This window comes from Trachypithecus francoisi, unplaced genomic scaffold (assembly GCF_009764315.1).
Source record: "Trachypithecus francoisi isolate TF-2019V2 unplaced genomic scaffold, Tfra_2.0 Lachesis_group15, whole genome shotgun sequence".
Lineage (NCBI taxonomy): Eukaryota > Metazoa > Chordata > Mammalia > Primates > Cercopithecidae > Trachypithecus > Trachypithecus francoisi.
The window spans coordinates 51,110,907-51,135,135 of NW_022681460.1; the positions used below are offsets into that span (position 1 = coordinate 51,110,907).

General features: G+C 42.7%; 1 protein-coding gene across 2 annotated transcripts in view; it reads right to left on the bottom strand.

Annotated features, from left to right (window-relative positions):
- PDSS2 (decaprenyl diphosphate synthase subunit 2) overlaps positions 1-24,229 on the bottom strand; it is a 308,361-nt gene that overhangs the window by 9,051 nt on the left and 275,081 nt on the right. Inside the window, exon 8 of one of the 2 annotated variants that reach the window (XM_033234758.1) lies at positions 22,188-22,211. The exons of the other annotated variant lie outside the window; for it this stretch is intronic. Within the exon in view, the coding sequence (XP_033090649.1) occupies positions 22,200-22,211 (12 nt within the window). The 3' untranslated portion in view covers positions 22,188-22,199. Of the gene's footprint in view, positions 1-22,187; positions 22,212-24,229 lie in introns of those variants that run through there. 2 annotated transcript variants of the gene reach the window in all.

A 24,229-nucleotide genomic window follows, 5' to 3' on the forward strand; every position in this document is an offset into this window, starting at 1 on the left:
GGAGTGCAGCAGCACAATCTCAGCTGACTGCAACCTCTGTCTCTCGGGTTCAAGTGATTCTCCTGCCTCAGTCTCCTGAGTAGCTGGGACTATAGGCGTCTGCTACCATGCCCTGCTATTTTATTTTATTTTTTTTGAGGTGGAGTCTCACTCTTGTTGCCCAGGCTGGAGTGCAATGGTGCTATCTCGGCTCACCGCAACCTCCGCCTCCCGGGTTCAAGTGATTCTCCTGCCTCAGCCTCCTGAGTAGCTAGGATTACAGGCATGCGCCACCACACCTGGCTAATTTTGTATTTTTAGTAGAGATTGGGTTTCTCCATGTTGGTCAGGCTGGTCTCGAACTCCCGACCTCAGGTGATTCGCCCGCCTCGGCCTCTGAAAGTGCTGGGATCACAGGTGTGAGCCAACACGCATGGCCAATTTTTGTATTTTTTTTTTTTTTTTGAGGCGGAGTCTCACTCTGTCGCCTGGACTGGAGTGCAGTGGCTGGATCTCAGCTCACTGCAAGCTCCGCCTCCCAGGTTTATGCCATTCTCCTGCCTCAGCCTCCTGAGTAGCTGGGACTACAGGCGCCCGCCACCTCGCCCGGCTAGTTTTTTGTATTTTTTAGTAGAGACGGGGTTTCACAGTGTTAGCCAGGATGGTCTCGAACTCTTGACCTCGTGATCCGCCCGTCTCGGCCTCCCAAAGTGCTGCGATTACAGGCTTGAGCCACCGCGCCTGGCCAATTTTTGTATTTTTTTAAGTAGAGATAGGTTTTCACAATTTTGGTTAGGTTGATCTCAAACTCCTGACCTCAAGTGATCTGTCCACCTCGGCCTCCCAAAGTGCTGGGATTACAGGTGTGAGCCACCACTCCCAGCCTAGGCTAAGAAATTTGTACTTTAAAAAATTGTTCGGCCGGGCGCGGTGGCTCAAGCCTGTAATCCCAGCACTTTGGGAGGCCGAGACGGGCGGATCACAAGGTCAGGAGATCGAGACCATCCTGGCTAACACAGTGAAACCCCGTCTCTACTAAAAAATACAAAAAACTAGCCAGACGAGGTGGCGGGCGCCTGTAGTCCCAGCTACTAGGGAGGCTGAGGCAGGAGAATGCTGTGAACCTGGGAGGCGGAGTTTGCAGTGAGCTGAGATCCGGCCACTGCACTCCAGCCTGGGGGACAGAGCAAGACTCCGTCTAAAAAATAAATAAATAAAAATAAAAAATTGTTCAATATTTTATTATAAATTATTTTCAAAGTACAGAAAACCTGAACCATGGCCCTAGGCTGAATTTGACCCTGTGTTCTCATAAATGAAGTTTTGCTGGGGAATAACCACATCCATTCATATGAGCATTGTCCATGGCTCCTTTTGTGTTATAAAGGCAGAGTTGCATAGTTGCATAGTTGCCCGAGAGGCTGTATGGCCCGCAAAGTGTAAAATATTTACAGTTTGGCCTTTACAGAAAAAGTCTGTTGACTCAAGTACTAGTGCTATGAATGACCATAGATTCTCTACTTAGATTCAACAATCACAACAATTATTAGTATTTTGTCATTTTTGTTCTATCTATATGTGTCTGTGTGTGTGTTTTCTGATCCATTTGAAAGTAAACTGCAGGTAGTGATATGCTAGTAAATTAGTTTTCTTGGGGGACAAAAGTCTACATTTGCAGATTTTTGTGGTATAAATACTCCCATTATGGCTGATTTCAAGCTGCCAAGGGTGGTGGAGTCACACAATTCTTGAAGATTTAACAATAGCCTGTGAGTCATTAGGACTTGGTTTGGGCACATCATTGGCTGCAGGATGCTTCACCCTTGTTTTGATATGCATCTCTTAAGAACATTGTCCTACATAAACACAATACTATTGTCACAGCTAGGAAAGCTAACTAGAAAAACTAATTACAGAATTCCCAGCCGGGCGTGGTGGCTCACGCCTGTAATCCCAGCACTTGGGAGGCCATGAGGGTGGATCACTCGAGGCCAGGAGTTCGAGACCAGCCTGGTCAACATGGTGAAACTCCATCTCTACTAAAAACAAAAATTAGCCAGGTGTGGTGGCGTGCACCTGTAATCCCAGCTACTTGGGAGACTGAGGCAGGAGTATTGCTTGAACACGAGAGGTGGAGGTGGCAGTAAGCCAAAATCATGCGACTGCACTCCAGCCTGGGTGACAGAGTAAGTGAGATTGTCTCAAAAAAAAAAAAAAGAGAGCATTTCCTATTTATTTTTCGTTTGTTCCTCAAGTTTCTAATTTTTAAAAATTTACACATTTTCTTTTTATTTTGTTGAGAAGTCCCAATTTTTTTTTTTTTTGAGATGGAGTCTTGCTCTGCCACCCAGGCTTGAGTGCAGTGGTGCAATCTCAGCTCTGCACCTCTGCCTCCTGGGTTCAAGCGATTCTTCCGCCTCAGCCTCCCGAGTAGCTGAGATTATAGGCACATGCCACCGCACCCAGCTAATTTATATATTTTTAGTAGAGTTGGGGTTTCACCATGTTGACCAGGATGGTCTCAAACTCCTGACCTCAACAGATCCGTCTTCCTTGGCCTCCCAAAGTGCTGGGATTATAGGCATGAGCCACTGTGCCTAGCCCTGATAATTCACTAATATTATCTAATATTTAGTCCAGGTGTAAATTTCTCTAATTGGTTCCAAAATGGCTTTTATTTAACCATATTTTTAAACTATGATAAATCCCAGTTCATAAATTACATTTGTTTGTTATGACACTTTAATCTTTTTTTCCGCTATGACATTGTCATTTTGAAAGACCAGCTTGCACTCCAGAATGTTTTACATTTTACGTTCCCCTGACTATTTCATTTAGTTTGTTCTCTATGAACTTTATTCAGCCAGGCTCAACTGAATATCTGATGGTAGCTAATAGGTATTTAATACTATGATAAAAGGGTAATTCAGATTAGGGCAAAAGAGCAACCAGGAGGACATTACTGAAAGTTACACAGTCCTAGAAGATTTAATTTCTCATACCCAATGATTATTTTACTCTAGTCAATACTCAACTCCAGACTTGGGCTCACAGGGCTTTGCATACCAAGGAACCTGATAGCTTCCATGTGTAAAATGCCCACCAGTAATGACTTAACAGTAATATAATCCTTCATGAAAGGTATTATTCCTCACTGACATCTATAAACTCTCCTGCCAGCTAAACATAAACTATTGACTCAAAGGAAATCCTTTAGTTGTAATAAACCATAAATGAAACTCATTTTTACTGCAAACTAGAATGGGCAATAGGTTTATTTTGGTAAGAATGATCTTGCTCTTCTTCTTTTTTTTTTTTTTTGAGATGGAGTCTTGCTCTGTCGCCCAGGCTGGAGTGCAGTGGCCGGATCTCAGCTCACTACAATCTCCGCCTCGCGGGTTCACGCCATTCTCCTGCCTCAGCCTCCCGAGCAGCTGGGACTACAGGCGCTCGCCACCTCGCCCGGCTAGTTTTTTGCATTTTTAGTAGAGATGGGGTTTCACCGTGTTAGCCAGGATGCTCTCGATCTCCTGACCTTGTGATCCACCCGTCTCGGCCTCCCAAAGTGCTGGATTACAGGCTTGAGCCACTGCGCCCGGCCTTCTTTTTTTTTTTTTTTTTTTGAGACAGTCTTGCTCTGTCACCCAGGCTGGAGTGCAGTGGCACAATTTCAGTTCACTGCAGCCTCAGCGATTCTCCTGCCTCAGCCTCCTGGGTAGGTGGGATTACAGGCGCGTGCCACCACACCCAGCTAATTTTTGTATTTTTAGTAGGGACAGGGTTTCACCATGTTGGCCAGGCTGGTCTTGAACTCCTGACCTCAGGTGATACGTCCGCCTCGGCTTCCCAAAGTGTTGGGATTACAGGTGTGAGCCATCACGCCCGCTGATCTTGTTACTTTTAAATAAATGTGACAACAGATACATTAAGCTGGGGTTCCTAAACTTGCCTGGCCATAGCCTCATGTGGTGAACTTTAAAATGCAGAAGCTTGGGCCTCTAGCCCTGGAGATAGAGTCTATGAGGACTGAAAAAAAGGGTTCTTAGGTCATTCCAATGATTAGCCAGATTTGGGAGTACCTACTCATTTAGGCATGTATTTTGAGTCGCTATATTTTAAGACAGTTGTGTTGGGTTTATACATATATATAAAATTTTTTTTTTTTTTCCAAAACAGCCTCACTCTGACACCCAGGCTGGAGTGCACTGGCACAAACTCGGCTCAGTGCAACCTCCGCCTACTGGGTTCAAGCGATTCTCTTGCCTTAGCCTCCCAGGTAGCTGGGATTACAGGCATGTGCCATGATGCCTGGCTAATTTTTGCATTTTTAGTAGAGATGAGATTTCACCATATTGGCCAGGCTGGTGTCAAACTCCTGACCTCAAGCGATCCTCTCACCTCGGCCTCCCAAAGTGCTGGGATTACAGGCATAAGCCACCACGCCTGGCCATATTTATACTATTCTAACCATACTTTCAGCTGGTTGTCTTTGCAACAATCAAATTAAAACCAACAAGCCTTTATTGGACACCTATATAACCTAGGCATTTGGTATATGCTGGAAATACAGAGAGGAACACAGTTACTGCCTCCCAGGACCACCTGTTAGGTAGTAACAGGCCTGTACAACAGAGAGGGTTAAGTAGAACAATGAAGGAATGGACCCATGACCTTAGTTCTTTTTTGTTCTTTTTTTAAATAAGCCTTTATTTTGGAGACAGGGTCTCATTCTGTCACCTAGGCTGAAGTGCAGTGGCAAGATCATAGTTCACTGTAGCCTCAACCTCCTGGGCTAGAGCCATCCTCCCACTTTAGCCTCCTGAGGAGCTGGGACTACAGGCACATGCCACCATGCCTGGCTAATTTTTGTAGAGATGGGTTTTGCCATGTTGCCCAGAGGCTGATCTTAAACTCCTGGGATCAAATGATCCTCCTGCCTCAGCCTCCCAAAGTGCTGGGATAACAGGTGTGAACTATCACAACCAGCCATGACCTTGGTTCTAACAGCCATAGATAAAAGATTACAATTTTTTTTTTTTTTTTTTTTTTTTTGAGACGGAGTCTGGCTCAGTTGCCCGGGCTGGAGTGCAGAGGCCGGATCTCAGCTCACTGCAAGCTCCGCCTCCTGGGTTTATGCCATTCTCCTGCCTCAGCCTCCCAAGTAGCTGGGACTACAGGCGCCTGCCACCTCGCCCGGCTAGTTTTTTGTATTTTTTAGTAGAGACGGGGTTTCACCATGTTAGCCAGGATGGTCTTGATCTCCTGACCTCGTAATCCACCCGTCTCGGCCTCCCAAAGTGCTGGGATTACAGGCTTGAGCCACCGCGCCCGGCCAAGACCACAATTTTTTTAACGTCCTTTTTTTACTTTTTGAGACAGAGTCTCACTCCATCCCCTAGGCTGGAGTGCAGTGGTGTGATCAAGGCTCACTACAGCCTCAAATTCCAGCCTCAAGCAATCTTCCCACCTCAGCCTTCTGAGTAGCTAGGACTACAGGCATGCATCACCATGCCTGGCTAATTTTATTTATTTTTATTTTGTGGACATGAGCATGGGGGGTGGTCTCACCATGTTGCCCAGGCTGGTCTTGAATTCCTGGCCTTAAGTGATCTTTCCATCTCGGCCTCCCAAAGAGCTGGGATTACAGGCGTGAGGCACTGCACTCAGCCTAAAAAAGGCATTTCCATTCCTGCCTTCATCTACATTTTGAATGGGCAAAGTTCAAGCTGATGCATAGACAGAACTTTCCAAATCTTCAAGCCTTTATGGCTTGAAGATCACTGTAGTCATAAACAGCACAATAAATATGAAAGGTGAATTAACAGTCAGTGTTTAATTTCTCTGATATAGCACTTTAGGGCACTAATATAATTACATCTCTAATTAAGTCAACTAAATAATTGTATAAGTGCAGTATCACCTGAAATGAATTAAGTCCAAATCCCCTGCTAGGGGATCCAATTAAAGATACTAACAAAGAGAGAAGAGGATACAAAGTACTTAAAATTAAGTGCATTATTATTTAACATTTATTAAACACCTTTTGAATGATACATGTTGCTCTTATATAAAAGACCCTCTTGAGAAAATCATCGATGTCTCTGAAAACTATGTCGTTCAAAAGTTCTAAAAGTTCTGTGAAAATATTAAAGAGAAGGCCCTGGCATGGGGTCTGAGTAGTCTTAGGAGAAGTGGAGGCAGCAGCCACTTCCACCCAAGGAAACTAGAGAAAGACTTTAAGACTTAGGAGAGGCCAGGAATGGTGGCTCACACCTGTAATCCTAGCACTTTGGGAGGCTAAGGCAGGAGGATTGCTTGAGCCCAGGAGTTTGAGACAAGCCTGGGCAACACAGCAAGACCCCATTAAAAAAAAAAAAAAGACAAAAAAGAAAAGACTTAAGAGAAACCCCAAGTACAATCTTACCTTCCCACCTTATTTAGCAGGAGAGGATACTGGGATGAGAGAGGCTAAGTGATGCAGACAAGAGTCCAAAGTGAGTTTATGAAACAGCCTGTTTCATTGCTGTACATCCAGAGCTCTCCCACTCTATAGCACTGGAAAAGGTTTGGAGATAAACTGTAAGTTTTCTTTCGCCCAACTAAGCAAAGGGATTTGGCTTTTGTTTAGCCTCTGGTTGTCCTTCCTTTTCTAAGACTACCCATGTCCCCATTTTAAACATAATATAATACTCTAAGACAAGTAACTGTGTAGCACCCCAGTAAGCCCTTTCTCACTCACTGTGCCTGGCACTACTATCAGGCGTTGCTCTTCTGCTGCAGCCTCTCTGTCTTCCTCCTCACTCTGGATACCCAGCCCCCAGCCTAGAGCACCTTTACACCTTTACAAAGGCATCCACTCACTTCCTTCCTGCTCTGGCATGGAATGTACATAACATCCTTCCCAGCTACTGAAGACTGTGAGGAATCTCAGAGATAGGAGATTCAACTGACTCATGTCTTCAAACATAGGACAAAATAGTGTCCTATTTTGTATAGGCACAGTGGCTCCTGCCTATAATCTCAGTACTTTGGGAGACTGAGGCAGGTGCATCACTTGAGATCAGGAGTTCAAGATCAGCCTGACCAACATGGTGAAACCTCATCTCTACTAAAAAAATACAAAATTAGCCAGGCGTGGTGGTGCATGCCTGTCATCCCAGCTACTTGGGAGGCTGAGGCAGGAGAATCACTTGAACCTGACAGGCAGAGGTTGCAGTGAGCCAAGATCGTGCCATTGCACTTCAGCCAGGGTAACGAGAGTGAAACTCCGTCTCAAAGCACATAAATAAATAATAATTTTAAAGAAGAGGACAAAGGAGCATTCTGAAACACAGACCAGTGAATTTATGGAGAATTTATGGCAAAACTTCAAAAAGGGTTATTAAATGGTTTGTGGGCTCTAGAAAAAAAGGCAATGGTGGTGGTGGCCCCAGGATAAGTGGGTCATAATGAGCAAGTCACAATAAAACACACACACACACACCCACCACACTTTTTTCTTCTTCTTTTTTTAAAAAATGTGGTCACTTGGCTGATAGCTTCAGAAACAGGATAGAGTGGCTGAGCACAGGGGCTCATGTCTGAAATCTCAGCACTTTGGGAGTCCGAGGCAGGCGGATCACGAGGTCAGGAGTTTGAGACCAACCTGGCCAACATGGTGAAACCCCTTCCCTACTAAAAATACAAAAATTAGCCGGGCATGGTGGTGCGCGCCTGTAGTCTCAGCTACTGGGGAGGCTGAGGTGGGAGAATTGCTTGAACCCGGGAGGCGGAAGTTGCAGGGAGCTGAGATTGCGCCACTGCACTCCAACCTGGCAACAGACTGAGACTCTGTCTCAAAAAAAAAAAAAAAAGATAGAGTAACTTTGGATTTTTGAAGTTTAGTCCTTCAATAAAAAGGCAGAGAAATGGGGTACAGGTCACAGTATGGTAATATAGATTTGAACATGTAAAATAATTATTCCTAGAAAATGTTTAGTAGTGGATTTATATTGAACAGGAAAACAGGCCGGGCGCGGTGGCTCACAGCTGTAATCCCAGCACTTTGGGAGGCCGAGGCAGGCAGATCATGAGGTCATGAGATCAAGACCATCCTGGCTAACATGGTGAAACTCCGTCTCTACTAAAAATACAAAAATTAGCTGGGCATGGTGGCGTGCACCTGTAGTCCCAGCTACTTGGGAGGCTGAGGCAGGAGAATCGCTTGAACCTGGGAAGCAGAGGTTGCAGTGAGCCAAGATCGAGCCACTGCACTCCAGCCTGGTGATGGAGTGAGACTCTATCTCAAAAAAAACCAAAAAACAAAAAACAAAAAAAACAAAACAAACAAACAAAAAAACGCTTAGAAGAAAACAATCTCTAGTGTCATGCTACCAGAACTTAATGCTTGGTTTCTTCTTCTTATCACATTTCTATCCATTACTTGAATGAAGATGAAGAAGAAATGCATATTAAATTTTAATTTTCGGCCGGGCGCGGTGGCTCAAGCCTGTAATCCCAGCACTTTGGGAGGCCGAGACGGGCGGATCACGAGGTCAGAAGATCGAGACCATCCTGGCTAACACGGTGAAACCCCGTCTCTACTAAAAAATACAAAAAACTAGCCGGGCGAGGTGGTGGGCGCCTGTAGTCCCAGCTACTCGGGAGGCTGAGACAGGAGAATGGCGTGAACCCAGGAGGCGGAGATTGCAGTGAGCTGAGATCCGGCCACTGCACTCCAGCCTGGGCGACAGAGCAAGACTCCATCTCAAAAAAAAAAAAAAAAAAAAAAATTTTTAATTTTCAGATGTCACACAGCCAAGAGAGATAGGTAACACATGGATAGTATCAAAATTTTAATGGTTTTGATATGTTGAACAAAAGACTTATAGTAGCCAGTAAAACCTAACAGGGATAATTATATAGTTGTATATTTAGGTTTCAAAAATTAATTGTAAAAGTATAAGCTGCAGTTTGGCAGTGACTCATGAAAAATGTTGAGAATCTTTGATAATCACATTTTTGCTATCAGCCAAGGCTGTGATGTAGGTACAAAAAAATGCAAATGCAAACTTTGGCAGCATCAGCAGGTGTACGTGTCCAAAACACAGGCAGGAATGGTCTCACAGCACACTGACGGTCAACTTATGTTTAGAAAACTATGCTCAGTCCTGGGGGCCATGAGTCAAGAGGGGCACTGGCATGATAGACTGGGTCCAGTATTAGGATGAAGAAGGATTTGGAAACATGTCACCTAAGGAATGTTTAACCTGGAGGAAGGGAGGATACAAAAGCCATCTTCAAATATCTAAAGCAATTAAATAGAAGAAGGAACAGTCCTGTTCTATGTGCTTCAGGGGACAGAACAAACAGCAACAAGGTAAAGTTTCTGGGAAGAAGATTTCACTTATAAATAAGAAAAGAACCTTCAAATGACTAGAGTTGTCTAACAACAGAATGATTATTTTTGACAAGCTGTAAGTTCCCTATTATTGGAAGTCCTCAGTGACTGGATGACCACATGTAGGAGAAAATATGACTGAAACTCTTCGCCAGTGTGAAAGGTGGGAAGAAGCTGCCTCCAAAGGTCTACCCAAGCCCAAGATTCTAGCTGACAGTGCTTAACTGAAAGGTCTTGACAGCTTCTGAGTGGCAAGATTTGGTACAAAAGGAAAAGCTACAATTTTCTAATACAATAAACTGTGAAATGTATTGCAAACAACATAAAAGCATTTCTTTTTACTCAGAGTTAGAAATTATTTGCAAGAGTCTATAGGAAAAAAATTCATCGATCTCAATTAAACATCTTAATCGGACAAAACTAGAAAGAGACAAAGAGAATTTTAAATAAATTTCTCAATCATATGAAATTTATATGCAAAAATACAGTAAGAATGGTAGTGTTTCCCCATATTAGAAAAACAATAGGCCGGGCGCGGTGGCTCAAGCCTGTAATCCCAGCACTTTGGGAGGCCGAGACGGGTGGATCACGAGGTCAGGAGATCGAGACCCTCCTGGCGAACATGGTGAAACCCCGTCTCTACTAAAAATACAAAAAACTAGCCGGGCGAGGTGGCGGGCGCCTGTGGTCCCAGCTACTCGGGAGGCTGAGGCAGGAGAATGGCGTGAACCCGGGAGGCGGAGCTTGCAGTGAGCTGAGATCCGGCCACTGCACTCCAGACCGGGCGACAGAGCAAGACTCCGTCTCAAAAAAAAAAAAAAAAAAAAAAAAAGAAAAACAATAATAATAACAGCAATGGCAATAAAGACAATCTCATATATAGTGCTTACTGTGTGCCCAGCACTGTTCTAAGATCTCTCTCTTGGCCAGGTGTGGTGGCTCACGCCAGAAATCCCAGCACTTTGGGAGGCCAAGGCAGGTGGATCACGAGGTCAGGAGTTTGAGACCAGCCTGGCCAACATGGTGAAACCTCATCTCTACTAAAAATACAAAAATTAGCCAGGCATGGTGGCACACACCTGTAATCCCAGCTACTTGGGAGGCTGAGGCAGGAGAATTGCTTGAACCTGGGAGGTGGATGTTGCAGTGAATTGAGATCACGCCACTGCACTCCAGCCTGGGCAACAGAGTGAGACTCCATCTTGGAAAAAAAAAAAAAAAAAACTCTCTCTTGCTCTATCTGTCTATCTGTATCTATATCTATATCTATCTTCTACCCTCACAATAGCCCTATGAGGTAGATACCACTATTATTTTCATTTTATAAAGGAACAAATTTAGGTGAGAGCAAGTTGTCCAAAGTAACACAGAAGACAGGTGCTAGAGTCAAGATTCAGAGTTCTTGTTCTTAACCAATATGCTATAGTCCCTTTCTTTCACTCCTAGACAAACTAGAAAGCATTACAATTTCATCTGAGAACATAACACATACCTCTATCGCTAATGTCCTTTGCACGCCTATGTACAAGGACAGATTTTTTAAAAGATACATATCACAGATTAGAAAAAAAATACATCGTCAAATAGCTTATGATAAAGCCATATTTATAGAGATTGCAGAAAATTGAAGCCATAATTTAATTATGTACCTCTACTGCAACGCATATATATTTTCCACCAACCTAAAAATGCCATATGGTTGTAGAACAAGTGTCAGTAGAAATTGGAGGTAGAAATTTTCCACATTTTCTGCTAAGAAAAAGGTCATGCATATCTCGATTGATTAAGTATACTCTTCTGGTCATACTTTTTTTTTTCTTTAAACCTAAAGGCACTGAGCAAGATAGGTATTATCACATCCACCACTGAGTCACAAAACAAAACTAGTATATTTTTACTTAAATCCTTAACTAACAAAAACTTATTTTTATTAAAATTATCAACCAAAGGCACTGACTGCAGTAGTGGCATTTGTGGTTTCATGCAGTGACAGTACCAAATATTGCCCCAGGTTATTTTCACTGTTTTTATTTATTTATTTATTATTTACTTATTTATTTTTTTGAGACAGAGTCTCATTCTGTTACCCAGGCTGGAGTGCAATGGCACAATCTTGGCTCACTGCAACCTCCACCTCTTGGGTTCAAGTGATTCTTCTGCCTCAGCCTCACCAGTAGCTAGGATTATAGGTAAGTGCCATCACACTCAGCTAATTTTTGTATTTTTAGTAGAGATGGGGTTTCACCATGTTGGCCAGGCTGATCTCAAACTCCTGACCTCAGGTGATCCGCCCACCTCGGCCTCCCAAAGTACTGGGATTACAGGTTGAGCCCCCGTGCCCAGCCAAAACATGTCTGTTTTTGAAAAATGAATTCCCAAATCATACTGACTATTTAAAATGTATTCTATTCCCCCTTAACACACACACACACACACACACACACACACACACACACACTCTATAAAAGCATGTTTGGTATGGTTTTTCTTGCGCTCTCCTCCACGTTTATCAATGTTACTGTTTTCTAATTTAAAACTATATGGCTACTATGCTTAGTCTGGATGGTGTGCAGTCTCCTGTTGGGAGTGAGACTTCAGTGCTTATTTCAAGGCTCAACCTCTCTGCTAAGTACATTTGTGAGTTCACGCTGTGGCCTGCCATCCACAAAGAGCTGAACACAACCCAACAGCTCATTTCATACAAATTATCATAACTGAACAGATATAACCATACTACTGTATATGTATAAATACTCCTGAACCATATGGTAGGGATAAATTTATATGATATAAAATATATCTACATCATATAAACATGTTTATATGGTTTAGAGGTATTTATACATAGTTTAAATAATTTTACAGGTACACTTAAAATTGACCTAATTGTTGACAGTGTGGCAGAGAAGAACTGAGACAAAGTAGTGTTTGCTATGTCAAGGAGTGAAGGTCAATTTGGATGACAGAGTGAGATCCTGTCTCAAAAAAAAAAAAAAAAACTGCAGTTCAGGGTATGAGCAGACATGCCTGCTCTCAAAATGTAATTAGAGACAAAATGGACAATGTAATTTCTTTTTCTATTTTCTTCACATGTGTCTGCTGAGACATGGAACATAATTCTTTTTTTTTTTTTTTTTTGGAGGTGGTCTCACTTTCTCAAACAGGTTGTAGGGCACTGGTACGATCTTGGCTCACTGCAAACTCTACCTCTCAGGTTCAAGTGATTCTTGTGCCTCAGCCTCCCGAGTAGCTGAGATTACAGGCATGTGCCACTGCGCCGGGCTAATTTTTGTATTTTTAGTAGAGATGGGGTTTTGCCATGTTGGCCAGGCTGGTCTCAAACTCAAACTCGTGACCTTAGGTGATCTGTCCACCTCGGCTTCCCAAACTGCTGAGATTACAGGCATGAGCCACCATGCGCAGACTGTAATTCTTACTTTATAAACTTGCATCAACCTTTGATAGGTTTGGCATTTGAGGTTAGTAATATGGAATTATATTACATTTAGGATTAATTTCACAGGAAAAGCAATCACTGCTTCTTGGTTATCATGTCTTCCAAAAGAATATTTGGTGATTTATAAATAATCATGGATTTATCCATATTCTGATTCAAAGTTAATTTTTAATTTTAGTATCATATTCCAAAGAGAAACTTAATTCTACACATTGAAATTCAAAAAGCAAAACTGGGACTGTAAAGCTTTTTAGCAAACTCTGTAATAGAAATTCAACAAGCAAAACATGTCATAGGCTGTAGACTGCAGCAATGAGCCACTCTTGCCTGTAGCTTTTTTAGGAGTGAATCAATAAATAGTAAGCTCTGTAATCTCATGACAAATACTAAGCTGGTTATTTAATTAAAAAGAATACTGTGGGAAGAGAGCATTCATATCACGTAGGAATCAAATAGTCCTGAGGGTATTTGAGGAATATATAAACTACGTAAGAGTGAGTTTAGGTTTCTGTTATTTTACTTGGCTCCCTATCTTACTTATAAATTTCTTATATCCTTCTCACGTTCCAATTTTCATGTGCTTTAGTATTTGGATGCTGACACCTAGGGACCACTTGCCCCAAACTACCACCATCATCATCCATATGATCCTAGATTCCTAGAATCCTAAAATACATCCTGATGTAAGGTGAGTTTAAAACACATTTATAATTTCACCAGAAAGCACCTCAAACGACAGAGCAATTCTATCTACATTAATTAATGAAATAAATGTAGGCTTCAGCCACGTCTTCTAGGTAGGTTGCATCAGTCTGGGGGTCAGTGTATGAGGTGAAGAATGTATATTTACTCTGTGCCATGTGAGTGTAATCATATCTGTAAGATTAACAGCTCTTCCAAATGTAGGAGGTCTCTATGTTATGGTGTTATGGAAGGTGTATTTGTTAATTTAGATAGTGCCTCTCTCAAGAGAATGATGATCAGAATTTGTTTTACATGGTTATTATCTATAAAACATTTTTTTTTGAAAAGTAAAGCATGCTTATCAGCTTAAAGTCACAATAATTATTACACTGGTTCAGCAAACATAAATCCTAGCACAGTCATTTATTAGACAATCACATTTCTGAGACCAGAGTATGTTAGATTATAGACTAATGCACACCATTTTCTGGATGCTTGCAAGATCAGAGCCTGAATACAACAACTTTTTGTATGTCTAAAGCACCTTGAGAAGCTGTATGGTGGTAAAGAAAACACATTGCTACTGGGCGAAGTGGCTCACATCTGTAATCCCAGCACTTTGGGAGGCTGAAGTGGGCAGATCACTTGAGGACAGGAGTTCGAGGCCAGTTTGGCCAACGTAGTGAAACCCTGTTTCTTAAAAAAAAAAAAGAACAACAAAAGAGAATACACACTGTGAAGTCAGCAGACCTGAGTAGAATCTTGACCCTGTGAAATAATTACTGTGTGAACCCTTAGATTATTCGAGCTCTTCTCTGTAAAATGAGGGGATTCACAGATTTTGATAGAACCATTTGATTAAGGTGCTTAGTGTGTGTCTTAAACAGTGCATGCTGCAAAGCACGCATACAGTGGCATGCATCTTAAAGAAAGTAAAGCACATAGAAAGGTCTACCTATTTTTCTGACAGCTGCACACAAATCTTAGGAATCAAAGATACAGGTTAGCATAATCTTCTTAGATCTAGGATAGAGAGAGCTTCCACAGGGGGCACCATTGCGCTACACACTAATCAATCTTCAGAGGTACAGCTTTGGTTTTATTATGATTTAGTTAAGTTCTTTCTGGGGTTTTTTTGTTTGTTTGTTTTTGTTTTTAAATGGAGTCTCACACTGTTGCCCGGGCTGGAGTGCAGTGGCGTGATCTCAGCTCACTGCAGTCTCTGCCTCCTGGGTTCAAGCAATTCTTCTGCCTCAGCCTCCTGAATAGCTGGGATTATAGACGCCCACCATCACGACTGGCTAATTTTTGCATTTTTAGTAGAGACGGGGTTTCACCATGTTGGCCAGGCTGGTCTCGAACTCCTGACCTTGTGATTCACCCGCCTCAGCCTTCTTACAGGCATGAGCCACCATGCCCGGCCTTAGTTAAGATCTTTCATCAAGCCAGAATGTCAAGGACTTAGGGGAAAAGGACAGAATCAACTCACCTACAATCCTTAGTAACACTTCACACTTCACTGAGCTACGCTGCAGGTCCCATGATCTCTACTGTTACCTAAGTACTTTTGTTTGAAAACTGAGGGACATAGCCACCTGGTTATTTCAGGAAAGATGGTTAAGTACATTATCAGGCATCAATACTCCGTCTGATGTGGTAAGTGGGGAGGCTGAGTAGTGCTTGGAGACACTGCATAGGAAATATGGAGGAATGGCTTCAGATGTACCAGCTTAATCAACTATAGCTTTCTGATGGCTCAGAACAGCTTCAAATCACAAAAATTCTTAATTCAACACAAAATCCGACAGCAGGATTAGTGTATGACTGTGGAAATATGAATCTAGGTAATGATGTCTTCTAACTTACTAAAACTATGTTCAGTATCTATACAGAGGTGCCTCTCTTTTCACTCAAAAACCATAATTTTGGGAAACCCATGCCTCTCCACTATATTTTATGACAAGGAAAGAGTTAGTATTCCTTTCAGATCCACTTTAAAACAGTTTTAATGGACTAAACAGGCTTTTCTATAGGGACAGAGGGCTCTATCTTCGACATAAAGAAATACAGGCTCTCCCTGTGCACAGGTGGCTCCTGACACCACAAACTGGGAGCAATAATTGAATCCAGCTATCCCACAGTGCAGAGCATTCACCCGCAGAGCCAGCCTGAAGGGCATTTCTAGTTAGCTTTCCAGATTAAGACTCAAAAGATTACCCCAACTGAATCTCTGCCTCAACCCAGGGGGTGCGAGGCATTGAGGATGTAACCATTTGATTAAAAATATACTTGGGGGGAAATAAGAGGAACAAAGGTGGAATTAAATATTCCTTATGAATTAGAAGAACAGAGGTTAGGCACAAACATGTGCAGCATCTTGGGTCATCATTCATTCCAACAGTCAGTCAACAAATATTTGTTGGGTAACTATCCTGCACCAGGTTCTGTAGTAGGCCTTCACGGTGCAATGGTGAGCAAACTCAAGACACCATTCCATGCTTACCGTCAAGAACTGGTCTTCATCAACAATCTATGCCTGACTTAGCTTCCTGATAAATATTAGATATTATGTAGATATGTAATTTTTAGGGGTCAGTAGTACAAAATGGTAAATTTAAGAGTGGGAGAGACTGCTCCACTAAATATTGTTATGAGCTAAATAATTTAAAATTTTACATATATCATTTTATTTATTTATTTATTTATTTATTTATTTTGGAGATGGAGTCTCACTCTGTCTCCCAGTCTGGAATGCAGTGGTGCGATCACTGCAACCTCCGCCTCCCGGGTTCAAGCGATTCTCCTGCCTCAGCCTCCTGAGTAGCTGCGATTACAGGCATGCACCATGACACCTGGCTAACTTCTGTATTTTTAGTAGAGGTGGGGTTTCACCACGTTGGTCAGGCTGATCTTGAACTCCTGACCTCAGGTGATCCACCTGCCTTGGCCTCCCAAAGTGCTGGGATTATAGGCATGAGCCACCGCACCTAGCCACAAATAACATTTTAAACCAAGCAGCAATAAACTAGGAATATAGAATCTGAAGAAAAATAAAAGGTTTATAACTGCCTATATTAAATTAGTATCTATAGTACTTGGGGCCCGGCGCAGTGGCTCACGCCTGTAATCCCAGCATTTTGGGAGGCTGAGGCGGGTGATCACCTGAGGTCAGGAGTTCAAGATCAGCCTGGCCAACATGGTGAAACCCCATCTCTACTAAAAATACAAAATTTAGCCTGGTGTGGCAGTGGGCGCCTGTAATCTCAGCTACTCAGGAGGCTGAGGTAGGAGAATCGCTTGAACCCAGGAGGCGGAGGTTGTAGTAAGTTGAGATTGTGCCACTGCACTCCAGCCGTGGCGAGACAAGAGTGAAACTCTGTCTCAAAAAAAAAAAAAAAAGAAAAAAAAATGATGGATGATTGGGCACAGTGGCTCACACCTGTAATCCCAGCACTTTGGAAGGCTGAGGCAGATGGATCACCTGAGGTCAGGAGTTTGAGACCAGCCTGGCCAACATGGTGAAACCCCATCTCTGGAAAAAATACAAAAATTAGCCAGGCATGGTGGCGCACACCTGTAATCTAAGCTACTCAGGATGCTGAGGCAGGAGAATCGCTTGAATCCGGGAGGTGGAGGCTGCAGTGAGGCGAGATTGTGCCACTGCACTCCAGCCTGGGAGACAGAGCAAGACTCTGTCTCAAAAAAAAAAAAAAAAAATTATTTGGGCTAACAACTGAGAGGGTGGCATGTCATATGATGTCATAAAGATGTTTATCATTAAAATCATTTAATAATTTTATTCATAATACACAAGGGAATAGAGATTATGATCATTAAATCTGCTGATGCCACTGAGGTGTGTGGGATTGCTACACCTCAGAGAACAAGAATCTAATTTTAAAATAACATTAAGAAATTAGAGGAACAGATAATCAAAGGAAGATGATAGTCACTGGGGACAAATGCAAAATAATACACTCAAAGAGTTAAGGAGAAAAAAGACTAGCTTGATGATAGGAATGAATAATGTACAGAAGGCAAATGTTTTGCAAAAAGACCAAGGCTAATAATAAGGTGCAACTCCGGTTTAAGATACTATTGCATGTGTGATTATTAATTAATTAATTAATTAATTATTTGAGATGGAGTCTCGCTCTATTGCCCGGGCTGGAGTGCAGTGGTGCGATCTCAGCTCACTGCAACCTCCACCTTCTGGGTTCAGGCAATTCTCTTGCCTCAGCCTCCTGAGTAGCTGGGACTATAGGTATGTGCCACCACACCAGGCTAATTTTTGTATCTGTAGTAGAAACGGGGTTTTGCCATGTTGGCCAGGCTGGTCTTGATCTCCTGACCTCAAGTGATCTGCCCACCTTGGTTTCCCAAAGTGCTAGGATTACAGGCATAAACCACCACACCCAGCTTATAATTTATTTTTGATATAACGTTTCACACGGTACAAAAGCTTCTATGGTTTACTAGAAACAGAAACTCATCAATGATCATTTTTCCATCATTAATAATTGCAATTTGAAGGAGATATGAAATCAAAGCAGTAGTTGCAAAAACTGACAAACTAATTGTTTTGAAAAACAGATTAAAGAGAATCTACTCCCTATTGCTACAAAGAAAAACAGTAGTCTGAAATGTAATTGCCAAGAGAAAAATAACTGGTTTAATCTGGTTTTAAGGAAATGAGGAATGGGGGATTTGAAATTTTTGGACAGGGGCTAGTCATGGTGGCTCATACCTGTAATCCCAGCACATTGGGAGGCCAAGGTGGGAGGATCACTTGACCCCAGGAGTTTGAGACCTGCCCAGGTAACATAGTCATACCTCTTCTCTACAAAAAAATTTAAAAATTAGCCGGGTGTGGTGGCATGCACCTGTAGTCTCTGATACTTGTAAAGCTGAGGCAGGAGGATCACTTGAGCCCAGGAGGTCAACACTGCAGTGAGCCATAATCATACCACTGCACTCCAGCCTGGGTGACAGAGCAAGACTGTCTCAAAAAAAAAAAGTTATATAGTTGCATCCACATCATTATGGTATTTTGATTTGGATTTTTTTCTTTAAATTCTACTGTAAACATCTTATCTAATTATATCACAAGTCCTTTATGGAACAAGATAGGAGAGAGCAATGCCAATGGCTCCACAGTCTGTATAGTTATCACTAAAGTAGAAATCCTAAATGTTAAGACATCTTTGGCTGGGCGTGGTGGCTCATGCATAAAATCTTAGTACTCTGGGAGGCCGAGGTGGGTGGATAACCTGAGGTCAGGAGTTCAAGACCAGCCTAGCTAAAATGGTGAAACCCTGTCTCTACTAAAAATATAAAAAATAGCCAGGCATGGTGGCAGGCGCCTGTAATCCCAGCTACTCTGGAGGCTGAGGCAAGAGAATCACTTGAGCTGGGGGCAGTGGCTCACGCCTGTAATCTCAGCACTTTGGGAGGCTGAGGCAGGCAGATCACGAGGTCAGGAGTTTGAGACCAACCTGGCCAACATGGTGAAACTCTGCCTCTAAAAATGCAAAAATTAGCTGGGCGCAGTGGTGCACACCCGTAGTCCCAGATACTCGGGAGGCTGAGGCAGGAGAATTGCTTGAACCCGGGAAGCGGAGGTTGCAGGGAGCCAAGATCGCACCACTGGACTCTAGCCTGGGCAACAGAGTGAGACTCCATCTCAAACAAAAACAAAAACAAAAACAAAAAAAAACAAAAACAGAGAGAGAATCACTTGAACCTGGGAGGTGGAGGTTGCAGTGAGCCAAGATTGTGCCACTGCACTCCAGCCTGGGCAACGAGAGCTAAACTCTCAAAACAAAACAAAACAAAAACAAAAACAAAAACAAAAAAGAAAAGAAAAAAGATATCTTTGCAGGAGGCTAGAGAAAATGAGAGATTTAGTGCATTCAGTGATGCTGCATGGAATATTTTGCCAAAAAAGAGCTAATGTAAAGTCCCAGGGTAGGAGATGCAGCATCTACCCAAGAAAGGGGTACAGGAAAGAGAAAACACAGCAACATCTGTTTTCTAAATGTGTCAATGTGAAAAAGTCTCAGAGCCAGTTTGCTAGGGTCATGGGAAGGAACTAGCAGCAAAAATTGACTACCAAAAATAAATAAATAAATAAATAAATAAACAAACAAACGAATAAAGGAATCTGGCTTTGTCAGTAAAGAAAGAACAATAATATATACAAACAATTTCTACATTCAAGGTTCAAAAAAGAAAATTCTGGACTCAATATGCAGAAAAATGGCTGAAGCATCTATCTATAAGAAGAAGACATGACTAAAAGGGCAAACCTTGGAAAGGAGAATCATGACATGAGAAGAAAGACTTTTTCTTTTTAAAGGGAAGTAATGATATGTGATCATGCAAATGCAAATGTCTGTGGACACTACTGTTTGCTGGTGGGAAGAGAATTTTAATGTGTGCCCTATGCAAATGCATTTTATAATAAAACAAATGTGCAAGGACTTCTGGGGGTGAGGAGGACAGAGTAGAGCAGCAGCTGCTAAATGGTGATGCCTGAGAGGCATGGGAGGATAGAGCCAGAACGTGCCACTCTGGAACCCTGAGCAAATTCTAGCAGGGAGGACAAGTCAAAAACCCTACCCTTATAAAAAAATCTCTTACATTTGACAGAGAACCAGATGGCTAATGAATTAATATCTGAAAGATTTTTTTTTTTTTTAACCAAGTGCTTAACTATGAGCAATTATTTCTCTGTGCTTAGAATGATCCTCATAAGAGGACATTAAAAAAAAAAACAGCAAAAAACTCCCTTTTCTGTGCTGAGTCATAGGACAAATGATATGAAATGCACAATAAAGCCTAGAGAAAGGCCAGTGCAGAGACAATGCACCTGTAGTCGCAGCTACTTGGGAGGTGGAGATGGGAGGATCTCTTGAGCCCAGGAGTTCAAGGCTGTAGAGTACTATAATGGGCTCGTGAATAGTCACTACACTCTAGCCTGGACAACATACTGAGAGGAGAAGAAGGAGAAGGAGAAGGAGGAGGAAGAGGAGGAGAACGAGGAGGAGAAGGAGAAGGAGGAGAAGAAGGAGAAGGAGGAGAAGGAGGAGGAGGAGGAGAAGAAAGAAGAAGAAGGAGGAGGAGGAGGAGGAGGAGAAGGAGAACTACTACAGATAAATATAATGCAAGCTATTATAAACCATTTAGTGTCTTTGTGTCAAAATGAGCACGAATGTCAAAGCTCATTTATGGCACAGTCCTAGGCACTGGTGAAAGAATGAACAGAAGGCAGTCTCTACAGTGCTGAACAGTCTGGTTTTGACCAACTGATGGTTATTCATATCTATATATCTGAAGCAATTATTAAAAAGAAACTGGGGAAAAGTCTGTGTCTCTGTGATAGAGATATTTAAACAAGCCATTTTGAAAATGTTAAAAAATTAAAATTGTAGAAAGTCGAACCATAGGTGCCATGTTTTGCCTGAAGTGGTAAAAATACCATCTGCCTCAGTCTTTTAGCAGCATGCTTATTTCAAGTAGCAGTAGGCTAAACTACAGGCATACGCTCAGCTCCAGCTGGGGAAAATACACAGACGTTTGTCGATGTTTTTCTAAGCAAGAGTAGTCAACATATTCGTTTTCTTTTAGATATATATATTAGTTACCATAGCAAACCAAACGTGAATGTGGTCCGAGAGCCTTCTCCACCAGTCCCAACACATCTCCAAGATTCCTACAATTCAATAGGTGGCACTCTTCCCTCTAGCACTGAGCTGAAGAGGCTCTGCCTAACCTTGAGGCCAGAAGCCTAAGGAGCTGGAACAGTCTGAGAGATGCGCACCCGGGGCTGCAGGACAGTCACTGGAATTAAGATCCCCACAGCATTGTGCACTGGAGCAAAAGTGTTAGCTTCCTGGTCACACTTCACTTCTGGTAATTACATTCCATCTAATACAACTTCTGCAGTTTTAACTCGGTAAGATATTCCTTGATTTTCCATCTTGAAACTACTAAGGTAGGATTGCCTTACACAGTTAAACAGCTTCCATCTTTGCCCACTGCCCAGGTGGGTGAGTTTCAGCAATGAGGAGAGTGACTTCCAGTGCTGTGTTAACTACTTTAAGAGACAGGGAGAGATTTAATGAATTAATAGTAGTCAAGTGCTTTGATATCTTAGGATGGAAGGTACTACAGCCATGTAAAGCATTCATATCCAGGCTCTATCACAACAGGAACTCAATTAAAAAGTAATTCAATTTCTATCTGAGTGTCTGTGTACAGACCACTATTTTGCTGAATGCAACACACATTTTGAAGGTCCAGTTGAGAATGATTTTGAAATGATCACCTCTTCCACACTCTCCCCTGCTTCCTCACCATCTGAAACTGACAAAATAATTTCGGTGCGTGATGGAAATAATTATATACAGTTTTTTTTTGGACTCTTTATTATTTTATTTTAAGTTCTGGGATACATGTGCAGTAGGTACAGGTCTGTTACACAGGTATGCATGTGCCATGGTGGTTTGTGCACCTATTGACCTGCCCTCTAAGTTCCCTCCTTTCGCTCCCCTCCACCCCCCAACAGGCCCTGGTGTGTGATGTTCCCCTCCCTGTGTCCTTTTGTTCTCATTGTTCAACTCCCACTTATGAGTGAGAACATGCGGTGTTTGGTTTTCTGTTCCTGTGCTGGTTTGCTGAGGATGATGGCTTCCAGCTTCATCCATATCCCTGCAAAGGACATGATCTCATTCCTTTTTATGGCTGCACACTTTCTTAATATCTGACTTTTCAGACAAAATTTGGCTTTTGAGTTTACAAATACCTATCACTTGGAAATAAAGAAATTTTCAGCAAGAAATGAATTTCACAATAGTCTCCTGAAATGGCTGCTGAGTTTTTCAAATACCATTTTAAAATAACCCCTACCAGGGGAACCCTAAGCCACTAAGAACAATGCCTATATTAGCCTGAACATCACGACCACAAAAAGCAGAGCACACAAAGAGGAGGAGTAGACCTTAGGTCATGGGATGCATTGCCGAGTAGTCTATAACACACTGCATAAGGGATAACACTGCAGACATCTCCCTAAGACTTAGTAGAGAAAGATATAATCTTTCTTCTTTATGTTACTTGGGTTTAAGTCTGTGTAAGGATGACAGGTCTGGATTAGATTCAAGCTATGTCTTTAAATATCAGAATAGCACTACGTATTCAAGGAGGGGTGGGTTTCTATTTACTGGCATGAGAAATACTATTACTGGGCACTTGAAAAGGCAACCTTAGGCAACTTTGGGATGGAATGCATTACACAGTCAATACACTCTTAAGGCTGGGTGCCGTGGCTCACACCTGTAATTCTAACACTTTGGGAGGCCGAGGCGGGTGGATCACCTGAGGTCAGGAGTTGGAGACCAGCCTGACCAACATGGAGAAACCCAGTCTCTACTAAAAATACAAAAATTAGCTGGGTGTGGTGGCGCACGCCTATAAACCCAGCTACTCAGGAGGCTGAGGCAGGAGATTGCTTGAACCCAGGAGGCGGAGGTTGCAGTGAGCCAAGATCGTGCCATTGCACTCCAGCCTGGGCAACAAGAGCGAAACTCCATCTCAAAAAACAAACAAATAAACAAACAAAAACTTAAAATGGCTAATTTGAGTCTACAGTCCTTGATCCCAAACCTCTGCTAACCTCCTGTACATCTCCTAACATAACATGAACGTAATACTTGTGCACACATATTTGTCAAGCACTCCTGTGTAAGCCTGTGCTAGGGAGGGTGATGCAACCATGAGCAAGGCCACCAAAGCCCCTGCCTTTAGATCTTTTACATGCTATTGGAAGAAGAAATAAACATGCACTTAAACAAAAATTATAATTTTATGTTATGATAAATGTTAAGGAGGAAAAAACAGAGCAAAGGTGGAGTGGCTGCTTTAGATAGAAAAGCTGGAGTCAAGGGAGCTTGTGATGGCAAACCCTGGCAGTTGTGTTCATGGTGGTTGTCTTGGCACTAGCATAGTGCCTCAAATACATTAAACATCAAATAAAGGCTGGGTGCGGTGGCTCATGCCTGGAATCCTGGCACTTTGGGAGGCTGAGGCAGGCAGGTTGCTTTGAGTTTAGGAGTTTGAGACCAGCCTGGGCAATGTGGTGAAACCCGTCTCTACAAAAAATACAAAAATTAGCTGGGCATTGGTGGCTTGCACCTGTAATTCTAGCTACTCGGGAGGCTGAGGCTGGAGAATCACTTGACCCTGGGAAGCCGAAGCTGCAGCAAGCTGAGATCGTGCCGCTGCACTCCAACTTGGGAGACAGAGTGAGACCCTGTCTCAAAAAAAATAAAAAAGTAAATTTAAAAATATATTAAATAAATGTTGGTTGGGTGAAGGAGTGTGTCTGGACCTCAGGATAAGAATGTCTCCTCCCGGGCCGGGCGCGGTGGCTCAAGCCTGTAATCCCAGCACTTTGGGAGGCCGAGACGGGTGGATCATGAGGTCAGGAGATCGAGACCATCCTGGCTAACACGGTGAAACCCCGTCTCTACTAAAAAATACAAAAAAACTAGCCGGGCGAGGTGGCGGGCACCTGTAGTCCCAGCTGCCCCAGAGGCTGAGGCAGGAGAATAGCGTGAACCCGGGAGGCGGAGCTTGCAGTGAGCTGAGATCCGGCCACTGCACTCCAGCCTGGGCGACGGAGCAAGACTCCGTCTCAAAAAAAAGAAAAAAAAAAAAAGAATGTCTCC